At 35.2% G+C, this 18,901-nt stretch overlaps 1 protein-coding gene across 15 annotated transcripts in view; it reads left to right on the plus strand.

The window, feature by feature from the left end:
• The window catches only part of LOC106179218 (dedicator of cytokinesis protein 9), a 92,422-nt gene extending 75,275 nt beyond the window's left edge, over positions 1-17,147 (plus strand). For 12 of the 15 annotated variants that reach the window (XM_086997671.1, XM_086997672.1, XM_086997676.1 and 9 more), the window contains 11 exons: positions 6,825-7,040; positions 7,421-7,478; positions 8,249-8,260; positions 11,464-11,573; positions 12,149-12,271; positions 12,567-12,680; positions 13,126-13,269; positions 13,638-13,851; positions 14,133-14,424; positions 14,680-14,818; positions 15,027-17,147. In XM_086997671.1, coding sequence (XP_086853797.1) covers positions 6,825-7,040; positions 7,421-7,478; positions 8,249-8,260; positions 11,464-11,573; positions 12,149-12,271; positions 12,567-12,680; positions 13,126-13,269; positions 13,638-13,851; positions 14,133-14,424; positions 14,680-14,818; positions 15,027-15,125 — 1,521 coding nt within the window. In that variant the 3' untranslated portion in view covers positions 15,126-17,147. The remainder of the gene's footprint in view (positions 1-6,824; positions 7,041-7,420; positions 7,479-8,248; positions 8,261-11,463; positions 11,574-12,148; positions 12,272-12,566; positions 12,681-13,125; positions 13,270-13,637; positions 13,852-14,132; positions 14,425-14,679; positions 14,819-15,026) is intronic. The other 3 variants (XM_086997673.1, XM_086997677.1, XM_086997686.1) reach the window with 1 other exon arrangement.
• Positions 17,148-18,901: the final 1,754 nt, after the last annotated feature.

Below are 18,901 nucleotides of genomic sequence, written 5' to 3' on the forward strand. Positions count from 1 at the left end.
AAATTTAGTTATTGCTTTCAAACTTCCTTTTAAGTTTTATTTTTCTATAATAACTTTTATTTATTTTTGCTTATTTAACAAATTGGAATATGACAACGATTAATGAGATTTTAACTGAGAAAAAATAACCTCCATGCATAGAACCTAGTAAAGGTCAGGATCTAAGGGTGCTTTTACAATGAATCCACCTTATTAGCTACTCTGCATTAACTCCATGGAAGCTCTTGCTGCATGCAATTAGATTAACAGACTAACATGCATTTTAGCCTGTTAAACTGATTGCATTCAGTGAGAGTCTCCATGGAGTTAGCGCTCAGCAGCTAGTACAATATCTTCATTGTGAATGTACCCTTAGAGTTGCCAACATTTTAGTTCTCAAAATTGTAGACATTTACTGTTAATCATTCTCTTAACGATGGAATTAACAGCTGAAAACGAAAGAAATGAAAGATGAATTAAAACAGGTGTTGGTGGAAAGAGTTTAGAGTTGGCAATCCTGGTTAAGTTGTCATTAAGACACAAAAAAAAATCTTTTGCATGTTTGTTGTTAAATTTCAAACCGAAAAAATTTCTATTGCCTGTTTAGAATATAAAATCATGGTAGAAAAGTAATTGAGGATTGGTATATTCATGGCATGTATCTTTTTCTTACCTTGGAACATATTCAATTGTGCACCACATTTATTTTTATACTTTGGGAAAGGATACTTACTACTATTAATAGCTGACTTTGTTTCTCAGTCTTTTCATCATAGTTTTGATGTTTTAACTTTCTTCTGAACTTATCAGATGATGATATGATATCTTACTTAATAAAAGGTTATAGGTGGGGTGGGGGGAAGGAGTGAGTCTAGAATGCCTTTTAAAATGACAATCAGAATTATTGTACTAGGACTTGATTTAGATGTCTGAGGCTCAGTGGGGGTCTTTCATAACCCCTCTTTCTGCATAAAATCCTCCTGGTGTCTCGGACATCTAAGTTTGAATCCCAGATTGATTGATTTACTATGTGGTTGCCTGGTGGCGTTCTTTAGACTTGTCATCATTTTAAGTTATAACTTGTCTGAACTGGCTGTTTTATGATCACATTTGGATTAATGCTCTCACTTTCTTGACTGACCAAAGGTGTGTTTCCAGTTAAGATGGAACAATGTAACTTAGTACATGTTATCCCAGCAGGGCTTGTGATTGGTTTCTTGCCAAAAGAAGGTAATTTCACTTCAATTTAATCTTTTATCCCCCCCCCCTCCCAGCCCCCACATTCTTTCAAACCTTACCCCCCTCCCACCCTCCCCCACACATCCCTGTCATAACTGACTATGAGGTATTCTATATGTTATCAGATTGTTTCTTATGGTCAACCAATCAGAAGCCCACTGAGATGGGTCACACTGAGTAAGGTTGAATCAGCCTGAATGGAAACAAGACTTGAACAGCTATTGTGTATTCTCTTTGCACATGTATTTCTTATATTGTGGTGAAGTGGTATGATTTGTGAAGTGATCATGCTGAAAGAATTCATAAATGTTGTGCATAAAGGTTTTTGTCAAAGAGATTGTTTTCAGAGTTTATGAATGGAAAGCACACATGCTCTCACAGAGTTATGTATGTGATATCTATATATTTTAAGTAGTAAATAATGCACTGTCCACGAGCCCGATATCACGATAGCAGGCCGAGCGTCAGTGAGGCATGCTATCGTGGATATCGGGCGAGGGGGTAACAGTGCATTATTTGTCATACATACAAAGGGAAATCGTGCGTATTCCCCACCCAAACCCCCTAACTTTGAATAGAACACGCTGATATCACTGCGCATGGAGTGATATCAAAGAATGGACTTTCCCCGCGTATACCGCCTAATTGCGGTCACCGTCCAATCATTTTCATCTACGTGAATGGTTTGTGGTTGCGTGTGTCTTGACAGGGACATGGGTCAGTGGTTTTCTGCGAGTAGTTGGCTAATTTCCTGTCCATCTTTCGCACGTGGCAGTCACTCCGTCTCATTCATTATATCGGTCCCTGCAATCCTTTTGTTTAGATATCAGCCCCGTGGTATGTATATTAAAAGATGCTTCATGTTAAGGTTAATCTCATATTTAGTAGAGTAAAAATTGTTTCAAATTAGTAATGATTATTTTTGAAAGATTGTTAATAGCTCTGTCAGAAAATGCTGAAATCTGGGTTTGAGGTTGCCATCCAGTGGCCTGTAGAAGGATAAGAAGAAAGGTTAACACTTAATGCATGAAAAACTCATAACATTAACCCAGCCACTTAATATAATACAATTACATTACAATGAAAATACCATCATTTCCTCATTTCAAGAGTCAGATAACAATATTGTGGATGTGAAATTAGTTTTTAATCTTAGCCTAGATAAAAGGCATCCTGCAGCACTGGAGGACTTTGCTGCCATGGCAACATGTAAACAGAGGTCACTGATATAGGGGAAGGTTTGGCGACCAGGAAGTAAAGAGAAAGCTTGCTAATTGAAATGGGGAAAATGCCTTTCTTTCTTTCTAACATGCATTATGCTACATATCTAAGAATAAGGTACAGTTATCCCAAACAGAGCTTAGATACATGAATGTAAAGAAATGCAGTCTGTATATGATGTATTACCCATTTATTAGTTGATACAGGCTGGGTAGAATTATGTATATACGTGATAGCAGATTGGAGTTCCATTATCATGTCATTAAGGAGAAGTCCTCTGAAGAAGCAGTGAATCTTAAGTTCTTGGACTAAACCCAGATTGCAAAAGTCTGATAACCCACTACTATTTTGTGATATTGGTCTGAAAGCTCTGAAGAAACATTGACCCAGAACAGGTGTATTTGACATACCTAAATGGGCTGCTGTTATTGCTGAGATTAAATATCTCAGTTTGTAAGGGGCGTCAATTGAAATATATCAAAAACAAGGTATGCAAACTTTTAACTTATTTCTTAAATGCAACTAAGTCTAACTTGGCTTTAGCCCCAAAAACTGACCTTAGACTTAATTTTTATGTATCAGACTCCTGGTCTCATTTATATATGTCATACGCTCATTTCAATAAATCCCATGTGATATTAAAAAGAGACCCCTTTTATCAGGACTCGATCCCCCATTCAATAACAACAGAAATATTTAAGCACTTTATAGTACACAGGCAGTTACATTATTGAACAGACAAACAGAAAGGCCAAATGTGAAGTTTTCGGCTGCAGCACAAAACTGGGGTTGTTTGTTATGCAAACAAGTCAGTGGTGGGGTTCTCACATACAAATGTAGTAGAGATGCAATAGCTAGGGAGGAGAGACCACAGGAGTGAGAAGGTAGGGGAATAATGGTAGAAGACTGTACACATATATAGGTTAGACTGTACACATGTATAGGTTAGGCTTACAGATGTGCCTGCTGTGTATGTACATGTAATTATAAGCAAGTGGTACTTTGTAGTAAGGAGGTATATAGGAGAATGGATGTAGTGTAGAGGCATATAGGAGAATGAATGTAGTGATGTAGTGTAGAGGTGTATAGGAGAATGGGTGTATAGTGTGGTATATTTGTACATGAAGGTTCAGTGGATAGGGTTCATACTAGTTGACACACACACACACACACACACACACACACACACACACACACACACACACACACACGTTTTTGTACATAATATGCACAATGTATGTAAAGGCACAGTAAGAATTGGGGAACATATTCTGTATTTGGGAGATGCATGAGCAAAACAACCCTAAAAACTTCCTTGTAAATAGTTGTTTTTGTAGGGGTGCAGGCATATACATTCATGCAGGAAAGTAAAAATGCATGCAGGTAAAAATGGGACATGTAGGATGGGATGGGGGGGGGGGATGGGGAGATTTTAAGTTATGATGCATTTTAATATCATGTTCACATGAGGGCAAGCTTTATGTGACCTATATTCCAATGGATATATCCAGCTGTATGTATATATATATATATATATACAACTGTTCCAACCTGCACTCCTTGACCCCATCCCCACCTCCACCCCTACCCCTACCCCTTATTAACACAATGGAAAGTCTCCACAGGATGGGTCGTGTCTTTGTTAAATATATAATGCACATGCACCCTCCACCAACAAAGTAGTGACAAATGATAATTTCTTCACTTATGCAATGCACCAGTTTAACACATGGAGCATCCTGTGCGTATCTTCAGACAATATATGAAGTGAAGGTTAAATGGTTATTAAGGATCAAGGGAGGGTCCCTGTCTACAGGTGACAGTCTGCTTAAAACATCTGATTAAAGGCAGTGTGCATAATATGGTAATTACTCAATAAATTTGCACATGAATAAAAAGTCCCTTTCCCCTCAGAGAATGGATTTCATTAATAAATTGAAGTGTTGATTAAAAAGTTTGGAAAAGAGAGTTGGTTTCTTGTTAAAAATAACATTTTCGTGACAAATCTTGAAAGAGTGAAATATTAGAAAAAGATAATTTGAAGTAATAATACAGAGAATTCAATGACGAGGGTGCTACACACATTTGACATGGAACTTATTTGAGGCACAGCTTAAAAATGAGATGATTTGAATAACACTTTTTGGCAGTCAAAACAAAGGAAGGTAGAAAAAAAAGGTAGGCAATTTTGAACCAGTTGTGTACACTCTTTGTTCATTTATAGTTCATATTTTGGTACATGTGTTCTGTAACCAGGGGAGGGGGGGGGAGACTTAGGTTGCATTCAGAAAAAAATTTAAGCTAAAATTACTATACCACTAGTAGTTCAGATATTATGGTGTAGATGCTTGATTGCAATCCTCAGCATGATTGCCATCCTAAGCATGATTGCAATCAGTTTATTTGCAATTCACCCTCTATAGTTGGAGTATAACACACTAGGCAGTACAGGGTATATGGGACAACAGACAGCAGTAACTAGTCCACAGTAAATATTTGCTCACTGAGGGGGATACTGATCTTATATAATACTGTATTGTAAATAACAGTAATAATGTGGTGGTTGGGAAGACATGAAGGGTCTATATGCTGCTGTAGGCTGTAGGATATACATGTAAGTGTATAAAAGTGCATGTGATTTTTGTAAGTATCTACATATAAGTATTGCTCCAAACTCTTGTTATTATTGGAAAAGTTCATAAGAATGTAAATCTTTAGTAAATACTCAAAGACACGTATGCAGGCGAAAACACACACAAGCATGCACACACATAAATACTTTTCCATCCAATTTTCTTATACTGCTTGTGAACTACAGTATAATATCATTCATCACCTACCAGCTGCATCTCTGACCATCTTACTTGCCCTCCCCCGCCCCCCTTCCCTTCCCAACTCTGAGATTAGAGTTTACAAGCCCCAACCTTCCAAATATTACAAGTGGTGTTAGAATTTATACCCAACCCCTCCCCCCCCCCTTTCCCTCTGCATTGAATTCTCATTAATTAAACACTGTCTTTAGGTATTGGCATATAGGAAGATGTATACTGGAATATATGCACATGTACAGTGTATGAGGGGAGTAGGGGACTGGTATATAAGCTGTTAAGACTTTTCCTTCTTATCTGTGAACGGAGGGAGAAAAAGTGTTGGGTTTTTTGTTTGATAATTGATAGAAAGAAATTTTGTTTCTTATTTGTCAATAATGAGCAGGGGAAAAACTAAGTAATGTGAGAAAAATGCAGCCTTTCTTTTCTTGATCTATAAGCCTTGCTAGATTGATTAATATGATACTAAATCTTTGGCATGAAGTGAGTAATATTCACTATTTAATCCAAGGTGCATTTAGAATCAGTTGCCAAATAAAAAAAGGTTTAAAATATTGCCTTTCTGTGCCAGGGTATTTGAATTACATTCAAGAGGGCTACACTGTAAGTTATGTACTTGCGGATATGAAGTGCCATTTTTGTGAATGACACACATGTTGCAGAGGGTATAGATTTTGTTTTACCAGCTGAATAAGATGTTCTTATTGAATATTTTGTGCAATTCTTCATGGTGTATTTCTTCCATTCAGCTTTTATTGATTTCAGTTCTCTGTGTGAAAGTTTGTGTTAGAGATGCAAGTGTGAAGTATTTAATTGGGTCAGGGTTATAGTCGTTGTTAATGTAAAAATATGCATATGATATAACATTAAGAATGGAAATTGATGTGGCACATATTGTCTGTTTTCTTTTCAACTGCATGGAATGGACAATCATAAAGAGTGACTATCTAGCCTTTTCGATACAAATTATTTTAGTCAAAAGGATGAATAATTCAGCAAAAATAAAATGTTAAACAAATCAAGGTAAATATAAACATCCCCCCCCCCCAAAAAAAAAAAAAAAAAAAAGTTAATTTTCATTAGCCAGTTTAAGTACTACTTTCATTCAGCTAAATAAACTATCAATGTTAATGTAATAGCTGTAGATGCTCTTGCCCTTAGGTCTGACATTTTGAGAAAACAAATGACAAATTATGAATAATGATCAAACCATGGTTCCAAAGGCAAAAACTTTTTTGTGGTCACAAACAGTGATGGATCAAGTACAGTGTATAAGGGCCAAGTCTGAAGTAAACGTAGGTCATGACCCACGTAGAAATGAGTTGTTTTAAAAAGATTGTGGACAGTGTCATTTAGGTTGTCCTATGTTGAAATTTTGTACTGGTAGAGTGGTGGAGGGGGGAGAGGGCAATCAAATGCTAACCAAATGGCTGCAGCCAGTCCTATTTTGTCTCTGAAGAAGTAATTGTTCATACAGAAGTTAAATGTTCAGAGACTTTTACGAGGTCAATACCAAAGCATAATTACAATTTTTAGCTCAAACTTTTCCGTTTATAGAGAACCAACTTCCCTGCCGAGGTTAAGGATCTGACCAAGCGGATCAGGACTGTGCTGATGGCGACGGCACAGATGAAGGAGCACCAGAATGACCCGGAAATGTTGGTGGACCTTCAGTACAGCCTGGCCAAGTCCTACGCTGCCACGCCCGAACTCAGGAAAACATGGCTAGAAAACATGGCTAAAATACATGTTCGGCATATGAATTATTCTGAGGTCAGTGACCAGTAGGGTTTTGTTTTATTAATGGGCAGAGAAGATAAATTGTGGTGATGGAACCCTCTTATGTTCCAAATAGATTGTCATCACATTTTTATCTTGAACTCCATTATCTGCATATTCGGATTATACTTCATATCGAATTAACTTCACAAGCTTAGACCAAATGCCCCAGAGCAAGTCATGCTGTTTTATCAAGTAAAATGATAATGACTTTACAATTCAAGGCAGATTGCAAAGGGGTATGCATGCTTTTCAATATGATTATTAAAGAAACAAAATGGGGCACATTAAAATACAGTATGCAGCAGTACAAAGAAATAAACAGATTTTAAATTACTAGAAATAAGAAAAATTTGCGTACTACTTTCTTTCAGGCTGCATATTGCTATCTCCACATTGCCGCTCTAGTTGCAGAATACTTGAAAAGAAGAGGTATGTTTGTTCACTATATTTTCACATTTACTTCTTATATTGACTTTTCAAAACACAAAGGAAGTTGAATGTGAAAGATACTACTGTCTGATGTTTTCACTTTTGAAATGGGTGATATTTGAAACTTTTTTCTCAAGTCAAAAGGAAGCTTTGCATAAAATCTGCAATCTGAAAGTTTTTTTACATACAGAACATGTATGTACATGTGTGATGCTTTGAAAGACATACATGCACTCCTTATATTTTAGACATTATATTACATAATATAATTATGGCAAATTTTATTGTTGCAGTATATAGTCACATATTGAATATGAAGAATTTGATTGATCATTAATTTAACTTATCTGAGAGATTGTCTTGTCTTGGGCATATTTGAGTAACAATTTTATCATATTATTTATTGTCATACTTTCTTACTTACATTTTATATCAATATTTATATTTTTCTTCAATTTCAAGCACTTTAAAAATTTAAATCTCAGCATTTGAATCTTTCAAAAGGGATATACATGTATTAAAACCTCAGTTTAGATGTTTTATTTGTACTGCAGTGCTGAATGTGCCAAAAAATAAACTGGAAAATATATCAGTTATACTCTGTATATCAAGCATATCTTGACAGTCCCTGTTTGTATGTGTGTGTGCGTGCGTGCGTGCGTGCGTGCACGCATGAGTGAGCACTATGGGTACCTCCTTGTTAAGATATTTAAAGCGCTCACAATTTATATGTTTTGTGTTCTTGTTTGTCTTTTTCTTCGCTGTGTCAGGAAAGCTACGGAGTAAGTGCTATATGGTGCTGCCACCTATCTATCAGCTTGTACTTCCTGTCCGCCTGCAGTAGTTGTTAATTGTATAACTTGTATATGTGGACCTTATCAGTAGTTGTTGTAGTGGTAGCTGGTTTTGTAGGTTTTGTTTTTTAAAAATTCAGGAGAGTTGCATTCATAAAGGGTGTTTTGATTTGAGTAATGTTGGGCTTTTTTCATTTTTTTTTTTATTTTTTTTAAATATATATAATAAAGTTCAAAAGTTATGTCTCAAGTCTGAAAATAATAGGCAGTTTTATAACCTTTAATTTCCTCTTTTCTTGACCAAGAACTTATTTAGTATCAGGTTTCGGAGATTGAGGTATGCTGACTTACTGCATCTGAAAAGAGTAAAAAATATGTTGTACCACTTTGCAAGCAAAATGCTTCAAAACATCGTTTGATTTTCCTCTTTTAAAAAAGGTTAATTATCGTTAATACCAAAATTACTCAAAGCTGCATTCTTAGTGCAAATTAACTCTCCTGATTTTTATTATTGGTATAATTTGAATTGGTATGACAAGACAAATGTATTTAATATGTTTTGATCAAACAAACAATTGGTACATATTTCCTTCAAGACATTTTCTGGTGGTGGACCCTTCAGTTTTTTACAACAGTTTGGGATCAGGAATATTAACTTGCATTATTTTATTTCTCTTTTTGATTTATTGTTATACTGAATATTCATTAAATTTACCCAAATCCCAAATTGTTCTGATGCTGTAGGTTTTGATATTCTATATCATTCCATATAACATCACCCACTGCCCCCCCTTTAAATGCGGGTAAATTTGTGGAAGCTGGCAAGGGCAGTATTAAAATTTGCTCATTAACTGTCCACCGTTTCTGTTTCGGGCTAGTCGATTCGTAGGCCCTGGCTTACCAAAAGGTTAGCAGTCTAAAAAGTTGTCACAGATTGTTACTAGTTTGAATTCTTGGCAGCTTTCAGGACTGGGTCCTTACCCTTTATTGGTGTTTATTATCCCCTTTTTTTTAATAATTAAATATAATGTTGAGGCAATTCAAAATTCCAAATGTTTCATGTCCATGATACATCTTGGAGGAGATCTACTCATTAGAAATCATTGGTTAATATTATAAGATCATCTATTTACTGATGTTACAAGGTGTGAGTTTGATCACGGATCTTGATTAGTACTGGGTAGATATAGGATAAAGCTGCATTAAGATCACTTTATGAAAAAAATAGTTTAAGTTTTTATTTAAGGGAGAGAAGCTTGATTGCAAACCCTCACTGTGTATAATTTCACTAAAACCATCACAGTGACTGTGTGTAATCACAGTGGAGTTACACAGCGTGGGACTGCAAATTGAGCTTCACCTTCCCAAAGTGAGATCTAAGACTTTTCTATGAGAAATGATTTGAATGCTGCTTAAGAGATGGGAGGGGGGAATAGACAATGATTCATGAAAGGCATGCTCAAATATATGATATTTAAGCTTAAACATTTTCATTTTGACAAACGAATGCTTTGATTTGTAGTCTGTTGCTTGGAAGATAATACTTTTGAAAACATTTTCCTCTGATCTTGACATTTAAGAACTGAATTTAAACTGTAAACCTGAGTTGTTGGGCTATTATTCCTTTTTATTTGTGATGGTTGTGATATTGTGTTTTGCATTACTCAATATATGCTAATATTGTGTTTGTTGTGTTTTGCTTTCTTATCTGAAAAAAATGTTGATTGTTGTGCTTCATGTTTAAATAATTTTTTGAAATAATTATGCTTGCACAATACCTGTAATGTTAGATACTTAAAAAAATTAAAAAAAAAACAAATGTAATGATATCATTATTTTATATTTAGAGATTTGCACAATTCTCAATGCTCTACAACTACAAAAAGCTTGTTATTTTTTTTTCGATTAACACATGATCAACTTAACAAGTTAAAAAAAGAAATTTGAATTGTTATTGTAGTCAAATGTAAAATGTGTATTGTGAAATCTTTTTATATGCATGTTTTAAGTAGTACTCACTGTACAACTTCCTAATTAAATGAACAAGGCATAGTTTAATGATATAAAATGATGCATGTTTTGGGTTTTCCTAATAAGTTCAACTGATATAAATTTGAAAGCTTAATATTCTAACTGCAAAATGCATGAATATTTGCCCAAAATGAAAATCAAATACCACATTTTGCATGCTTCTTAGAGCAAATCTAACTCTAAGCTTTTTTCCCCTTCCTTGGAGGGGCTTTATATTTATGTTGAACGATTCGGATCATCAGATTTTATAAAGTTTAAATACATTTGCTAAATTAAATGAAATAGTGTATCAATATTCACGTTGTCTGTGTAAATTATTTTACATATACGCAACTTTTGTAGTGTATATAGTATATATTTTTGTACAGTGTTGTAGAATTGCTATATATGTATCCCTCATTGCATGTTTTTCCCCCTGGAATATACAGTTCAGTAGAAATGCTGTACATGTACCCCTATTCCTGCTTTGCATCTATTGTGATGTTTTGTAAGTACATGTTTACGTCTTAAAGGTGCATTTATTTAAAAGTATACGTACCATATAAATTGGCTGGACAGTGAGTTTAATAAGTTCATATCATTTACCCATGTTTGTATTTTTGCAGACCCATTAAAAATTTTTTTTCAGCGTTTTTTGACTAGATGTATATTTTTGGAATGCTCTATTTGGTTTTGGTTGTTGATGTTGATGGATTTGGTTTTGCACCCCTTTTAGTCAAACAAGGGTCATTTTGTATCCCTCTCCCACCCCCACCTGAATCATGTTTGCAAAAACAAGAACAATGCAAGCATGGAAATATTTAGGTCTTGAATTGTGTACACCCACCTCCTGTTGCATGAAAAAAAAAAAGGCTCCTTTTATCCTAAATTTGAAATAAGATGTATTGAATATAGAGATGATTGAAATATGTTCAATTACTTGGTTATCTTGAATAGATGGAAGGTCTGATTTGTATTTTAAAAGCCCAATGACAAAAAAGATAGAAGATGGAGAGAGAGAGATCAGTATTTTACTGGTGAAATGGGCCACGTCATTTTAATTAGGGCAAGGGGTGAATGAGGAAAATTAAAGGAGGAATTACTAACAAGGCACTTTTAACTTATATATTTCCACAGTTGAATTATATAAGAAGTTAATCTAATGTTTTGATGTGTTTCAGAAATTTACCCAGAAGGCTGTGGGGTGTTCAAGAGAATCACTGCTAATGTCTCCGAGGAAGAGTATGACATCAAAGATGACACAGGCATGCAAGACGTACAGTACTCAGTGGTAAGAAAGTTAACAGACACTTTAGCCCCCCCCCCCCCCCCCCCCCCAGCTTCATTATCATTGTTTTTAATAAATATTAAAAGGGAATGCTATTTTTTGCATTATAAAATGATAAAAATGTCATTATAAGTCATTTACTGTGTAGTTGATCACTTCAGGGGTTCATGCTAGAAGGTATCTTTCCAATGTATTGTGTAGTACAGCAGAGATGATATTCATGGTGTTTAACACTCTCTGCTGTGGGTGGAGATCTACACATGCACCAGTGACCTCAAAGCCCAGTTGATACACCTGCTTCTCTTGTTATAGTGTTTGTGAAGAAAATAAAATGTTTAAAACAATTTATAATAATTATTGTTTTTATAACCTTTGCATCTCTTATATTGCAGTAACATTTTTGGAGAATTATTATATATATCATTATTTTTTTTATTTTTATTTATTTATTTTTTTTTTTTGTGTGTGTGTTTCAGGAGGTTAGGTGGGCATACTGGAAACTTGATAATAATCATTACTATAATCAGTTATTATTATTATTATTATTATTATTATTATTATTATTTCCTGTGATTCAGGACACACTGGTGGATATACTGGAGACATGTGCCAGGCACATGGAGCAGGCAGAGAGATACGAGATACTAGGAGAACTCTATAAACTCATCATTCCTGTCTACGAGGCCAAAAGAGATTATGCTGTAAGTCTGGTTGTATGTTAAATGATGTTTTATTATTATTATTTTTTTAATCTTAAAAGGTCATTAGATTTGTGTGTAATATGGGTTAGGTATGACAGGTGAAAGCTGTGGCATTATAAAGTGTGTTGTAATAAATGATGGACTGGTCACCTAGCTAGGAATAGCCGCACATATGCCGTGGGGCACTGGAGACTGTTCCTAGCTGTATTTACATGCAGGTATTTATTCATTTCTTCACTTATTAATTTTATGTATCAATTCCTTCATTTATTTATTTATTTATCATGGTTTCCAGAGGTTAGCGGAATGTTATGACACACTGTGCGCAGCATACAACAAGGTTGTGGAGGTCATGCGGACGGGGAAGAGACTGCTGGGAAAGTTTTTCAGGGTGGCGTTCTTTGGACAGGTAAGTTATTTATCAGATATCAAGGAAAATAATCTCAGGTAATATTATGAGATAAGAAAGAAGTGATGTCTTTCCAGTGCTTTGAAGTTCATGATATTTGTTGGGAGCTTTAAGAAAAGGAAAGTCTACCAAGGAAAGTTTTTGACAGTTAGCCAATAATTAAAAAAAATTAAAACATCTAAAAGTATTGTATAAAAAATTGTATCAATAGTTTGTGTGGAAGAAGATTAAACTTTTTTTTTTACAATACAAGGAAAGTTCTAGCAATACAATATAACATATCCCTTAGCAAAGTTTGAAAGTTTGAAGCAAAATTGCAGCAAATTTGCTGAAAACTTAGTTTGTGGCAAGCCTGCTATTTTGCTAAAGGATAATTGTATCATTATTAAAGGATAATGTAGAGTGTTAATAAGTAGTTGTACGATCTTTTTCATTATTCTTCCAGTTGTTTGAAGAAGAGGATGGCAAGGTTTATATCTACAAGGAGCCCAAGGTGACGGGACTGCCAGAGATCTGTGAGAGGTTAAAGGGGCTGTACTCTGAGAAATACGGCAAAGGAAATGTGAAGCTCATCATGGATTCTAACAAAGTAGGTTCCATCAGTGACGGTTTCTTGTGCATATGGGACATTTAATAAAGTTTGAAAAAATATTTAAATGTTTTAGTTTGATACATGTGTATGTCTACATCTTGGCAACTGATTTGATTCAAGGGGGCAGGGGGCTATGTCTGTATGTCACTGTGGGGTTCAATATAGACCGAAGTCACTTTTTGAAAGGCAATTTTATTAAATCAGTTAAAAAAAATTTTACCAACTCAATTACTTAGAACTGTCTATCCTGAATATTTGGTCAAAATTTTGAAATATCGGTATCTTGATTTGTCCACCAATGAAAATATGTAACACCCTGCAGTAGCAGAGGTAATGATGATGTTTGACACTATTTTTTTCTACAGGTTAACCCAAAAGACTTAGATAGCAAATATGCTTACATCCAAGTCACGTATGTAACACCTTATTTTGATGAAGCAGAGCTAGAAAACAGGCAAACAGACTTTGAAAAGAATAACAATATCAGAAAATTCATGTTTGAGACTCCTTTTACAAAAGATCCCAAGAAGTCAAGAGGCTCCATTGAGGAACAGTGGAAGAGGCGTACCATACTCACAAGTTGGTCAAAATAAAATTATATATTATATTTATTTATAGAAGTAATGCAGTCAAGAACTTTGTGTTGGAATTTTCTTGTTCTTTAGATTTTTTAATTCACTTTGGAATTTGATTTCTTTGTCAATTTTTATTTGAAGTAAATTTGATTTTATCAGAGTTTGTAGAATTTTACGCCATTAATTGAAAATTTGTCAAAATTTTAGTAAGTACCAAAATATTTTTTATATGAGTTGAACCAATGTAAAACTGCAAATAAGACTCATAAATTTGTCTTTTGGCAGCAAACAATACATTCCCTTATGTCAAGAAACGCATCCAGGTGGCGTACGCCCATGAACTGGAACTCTCACCAATAGAGGTTGCCATTGACGAAATGCAAATCAAAGTTGCTGATCTTCGAGAGGTAGTCAATCTGAACCCTCCAGACCTGAAGAAGTTGCAGCTCAAGCTCCAGGGCAGCGTTAGCGTCCAGGTGAACGCGGGGCCATTGGCGTACGCGGAGGCATTTTTGGACAGAACAAGAGGGAGCAGGTGTCCAAAGTCCAAGGTGGACAAGCTGAAGGATGTGTACAGGTCAGTTTATTTATTTATTTATTTATAAATCTAATTGTTGATTTATTTATCAATTAACCAAATGGCTACATAATCTGATTACAGTATGATCATAAGGCTCAGTGAACAGTTCAAGTTACTAAGCTAGCAGGCTTGTAGATATTACTTTACTTCAGTTGTTATTTTAAATAAATATGTTTTATTTAGGACAAATTATAATTTTATTAAGAAATTGCTTTTTTTAGTCTGGAAAATCTGTTATTCTTTCAATTCTAGACATTTTGTTGAGGCCTGTGGAGATGCAGTGGAGCTGAACGCGGGTCTAATTCTCTCTGAACAGTATGAGTACCACGAGAGTCTGAAACACGGCTTCAAGGAATTGAAGGACAGGTTATCAGAAATTATGCAGGAAAGGGTAAGAAATGGAAGATACTGGTAGCAACTTTTTATGTCTGTGTTTGTTTGTGTGTGTAAGGCACCTGGTTCTCACTAGTACTTTAGTAGAACGTAGATTACTATAACCCTTTTTATTGAATCCGTTTCATTATTTAAATGACACACATCTGCAAATGTGATCTAAATGACATGTTAATGATATGCAAATCCTCTTTCTCTTCCCCCAGGTGATCACTGAAGAGGACCGCCTCAGTACCAGCAGCAGCAGGTCATCATTAACTTTATTCAATGTTATTAGTGCCACAGGCTCCACTAGCACTGTATAGCAGCAGTAATAACCGGAAACCTCAACCCATAGACCTGTGTTTATACTCTCTCTATATACTTTGGTGTATGTACCGTCGGTATATGTACAACTCATATACCTGGTACTTCAACAGTGTCAAAATCGACCCACTAATTTCGGGTTGTGGCCTTGTTTTCTAGATCATATTTAAATGGCTGATAAGTTAGCTTCATCCTCATGCTCTTGCCTAATTATTAAGTAGTTGAACCTACTTGTGCTATTTGGTTACCTTGACCTACATATGATGAGTACTGACCTTGAACTATATTTGCTGTGTAGTGGCCATGCTCTAATGATATGTATAGCAATTCTGTAGGCCAGTGGTTGACTATGATCTGTTTGTGCTATGTTTACCTTGACCTACATGTGCTGAGTATTGAACTTGACCTAAATGTGCTAAGTAGTCAGCTCATACCTGTATGTTACACTCTAACAGGCTTGGTACAAGTAGCAGTTACCAGTACTAATTTAAAATGACAAACCTGGACCTGATTTGGCCCACTTCAGGTGGGTTTCTTAGATTGTGTACAATCTTAATTTTACACAGATAAGATCGAATTGTTTTAAACTTTTATTTTTTAATTATTATTATAATTTTTTTTTGCCATCCTACTCAGACTTGGTGTACAAAAAAGGAAAGATATAGAAAGGGATTGAATATCTCTCAAGTGCCTGAAGCAGACATCAAAATACATGTACTTTAATTGCTGTGGGATTTGTAGTCTGAAAGAAAAAGTGAAACTGAATGTTGCAAAAATATTTGGGAAACTGGTGTGTCTTATTTGGCCGGCTTATTGAATAAATATAGTGAGACAATTAAACAAAGTGGAGAATATGAGAAGATTTAAAGTGGAAGTAATAGGGCTGTCTTGATTGATTTCTGAATTATATGTATATGGCAGCCACTTTTCTCTGTCCTGTCTGATTGCTAAATATGTTATATTAAGGTAAATAATGTGACTCAGAAACTTTCCACAAGAAGATTTCACTAGCATAGTTTGACATCTGCGAACTTTCAAGACAAAATTTAGACTAATGCGTGTAGTGGTTGAAATTTTGTTGAGCTTACTGCCTTGCTATAAATCAAATTAGTTTGTCTGAATAAATCTACTTGTAGAGCAAGCACTGCCTTAGATTTACATGTATGTGTAATAGTTTGAAAATCGACCTATACTGGGTGCCCTTTCTCTCTGAAATCTCGACTTGTCTGTATGTGAATAAAGATAGATACACTGGCATACTTAGTAACTACAATCTAAACGTCGACCTAACGGGTTCTTAGTTCAGTAGTAGACCTGCAGTCTGGACCTGCTTGTATGGGCCTCGATCTGAGAAGACTTGCAATCTAGATTTGCCTGTATCTAACGTGCCCTCTATTAGGGACACGGGTTGAGTTTTTCACCAGTTATTCAAAGATATGTCTCTGGGTAACTCGTGGTACATTTTTCCACTGTGTTTATATAGAGGAAAGTTCACTTAATTAATCTGCGGACCTGGTAGAGGGTACATTAGACGTGGCTGTACATGTACCGTACATGTGTACTATTCCTACTACTGTAACTTTGCATTTTTAATTTGCCTGCAGGTCACCTTATATATTGAATGATTAACAGTCTGGAATTGCCTTTCGTTAATACCTACATGTACAGGCAGGTTTCGATTTCGTGAATTTATCTTTAGTGGTGTACATGCAGTTGCTAATATCATTGTCATTTTTGTGTATTTAACATGCTGCCATCCTCACACTCACAAAGAAGCTAAGATTTGACTCAAATCAGTTTTATTAAAAATAATAAAATTCTGCATAATCTTATTAGTTCCATTTGCAGGATTTATGTGATGCGTGGTACACGTATGCCGCGGTCTTTGTGAAAACGCTTCATTGTTTGTATAGTGTTTTACACGTAAACTCATATATTGTCTGCATTAAGGGTGTTTTTTAAAGATTCATTGTACATTATCATCTTGCTTCAGTAACCAATAAATGGTCGTTCAATGTAAATGTTGTAATCTAAGAGATTTTTATTTTTACTTTACCTGCCCATTATACTGCACTAGTATGATGAACGGAAAAACAGTTTGTGCCAAAATAAATATTGAACGTGTTCATGCACATTCTTTTGAATGGACGCGAAACGTAAAATTTAAGACAAAAATAATAGGTGTCGCCTGCCACAAATTTGCTTTTAAGCTAAAAAAATCTTAATAGTATTCCATGGTTAGCAAAATAACAGAATACGAATATTATACTTTGAATTAACGTAAATAAAATATTAAAATAAATGCGGGCATGAAGACACCAACAATAATGAAATGCAAAGATATGTGTGAATGGAGTTCAAATTATTCATTTAGTAATTAAAGTGTATTGCGCGTTGCACTTAAACTAGATTTTAAAATATAGTGTTTACACTCGTCCATTAAAAAGAAAAAATGTCATCGGAGCAGGTGATTGGTTTTATTTTCATTTTTATCACTCGTTCAATAGGATGTGTCACATAAAACCCTTCAACATACAAAATTGCAGATTTTAAGACTGCATTTCCAGTAATTCTGATTATCAAAGAAGTGGATCTGAATGCTATTTCATCCATGTCCAATCTGTTATAATCCGCTTTGCTTCAAAGTTGTCTCGGTTTTTCAGATTCCCTACTTGCGTTCCCTGGTGAAGGAGATAATTGTTTTCATTATCCATCGTATACCAAAGAGATTAGAGATTCCCAGAATCCTTGAAATCCAACTTCATCTGTTGATTCCTCGCGTTACCGCCATTATTATCTCACCACTCTCTGACATGCAATTCTTCAGTAACTAATCCAGAATACCAACTGATATTGTCTGCCTTTCTAATTGAGTAGATAATAAATGAAAACACCCACGCGAAAAGTAACCTACTGTATTAAATACCCTTGCTATGAAAAACGATAAGAGAAGTGTGGGAGGGAAAGAGGGAAGAGATACATATAATAGTTATATTCCAGGGGAGCATTTTTTGGTCGAAAAATTAAACAAAAGATTCGTAAAAGGTTTAATGTATTTTTACCTCTGTGATAACGATTTTGGCTCTTCACCAGATAGCCAGTGACACGCCAATGAAGGGACAAAACGCTATGTCCCAAAGACAAAAAACTTTTTGTCTCTTTAGAGAATAAATCGCCCCTACTAAAATCTCTATACAAAAGGCTTAATTCCAACTTATTTCACTGCATTCTCTTCTTATAATAGAATCAACGGCGGAATTTAAGGTAAATTAAAACTGCTTTGTTTTTCTGTTACTGTTCCAGAGCCAGTTTAGTCACCCTGGTGTCAAAGGACGACAGACGGGACATTACGACCCACCTCTGACCCCTTGGAGGCACAGCTGCCACCATCCTGAAACTAGGGAAAGAATTCGGTACCTTAATGACCACTTCCCGAAGGGTGCCAGACGGGGCTTGGAACAGTTTGCTTTTTCTGTTGTTGACAGTTAGAATGGTTGTATTCTAGTAAACTCATGGCAAGGTTATCTCCCTTGTCGAATGATGCAAGTCCGGGCCATTTTACGTTTTTATTTTCTCATTGTTTGAAGTTCTGAGTTCAAATAGATATTGCGCTTGACCGTATTTGGCAAAGCATGATTGCAGTGCATGAAGTATGAGAAGCACACTTTTTTTTTCATTACTAGGCCTATCGCTAAGTGATTAATTCAACTGAAGCAGAAGAACCAACAATACAGAATGACATTTAGCATTTAGTATTAGACAGTCCCCCATTACA

This window comes from Lingula anatina, chromosome 10, assembly GCF_051362555.1.
Source record: "Lingula anatina isolate TDL-2025a chromosome 10, LinAna3.0, whole genome shotgun sequence".
NCBI classification, from domain to species: Eukaryota; Metazoa; Brachiopoda; class Lingulata; order Lingulida; family Lingulidae; genus Lingula; species Lingula anatina.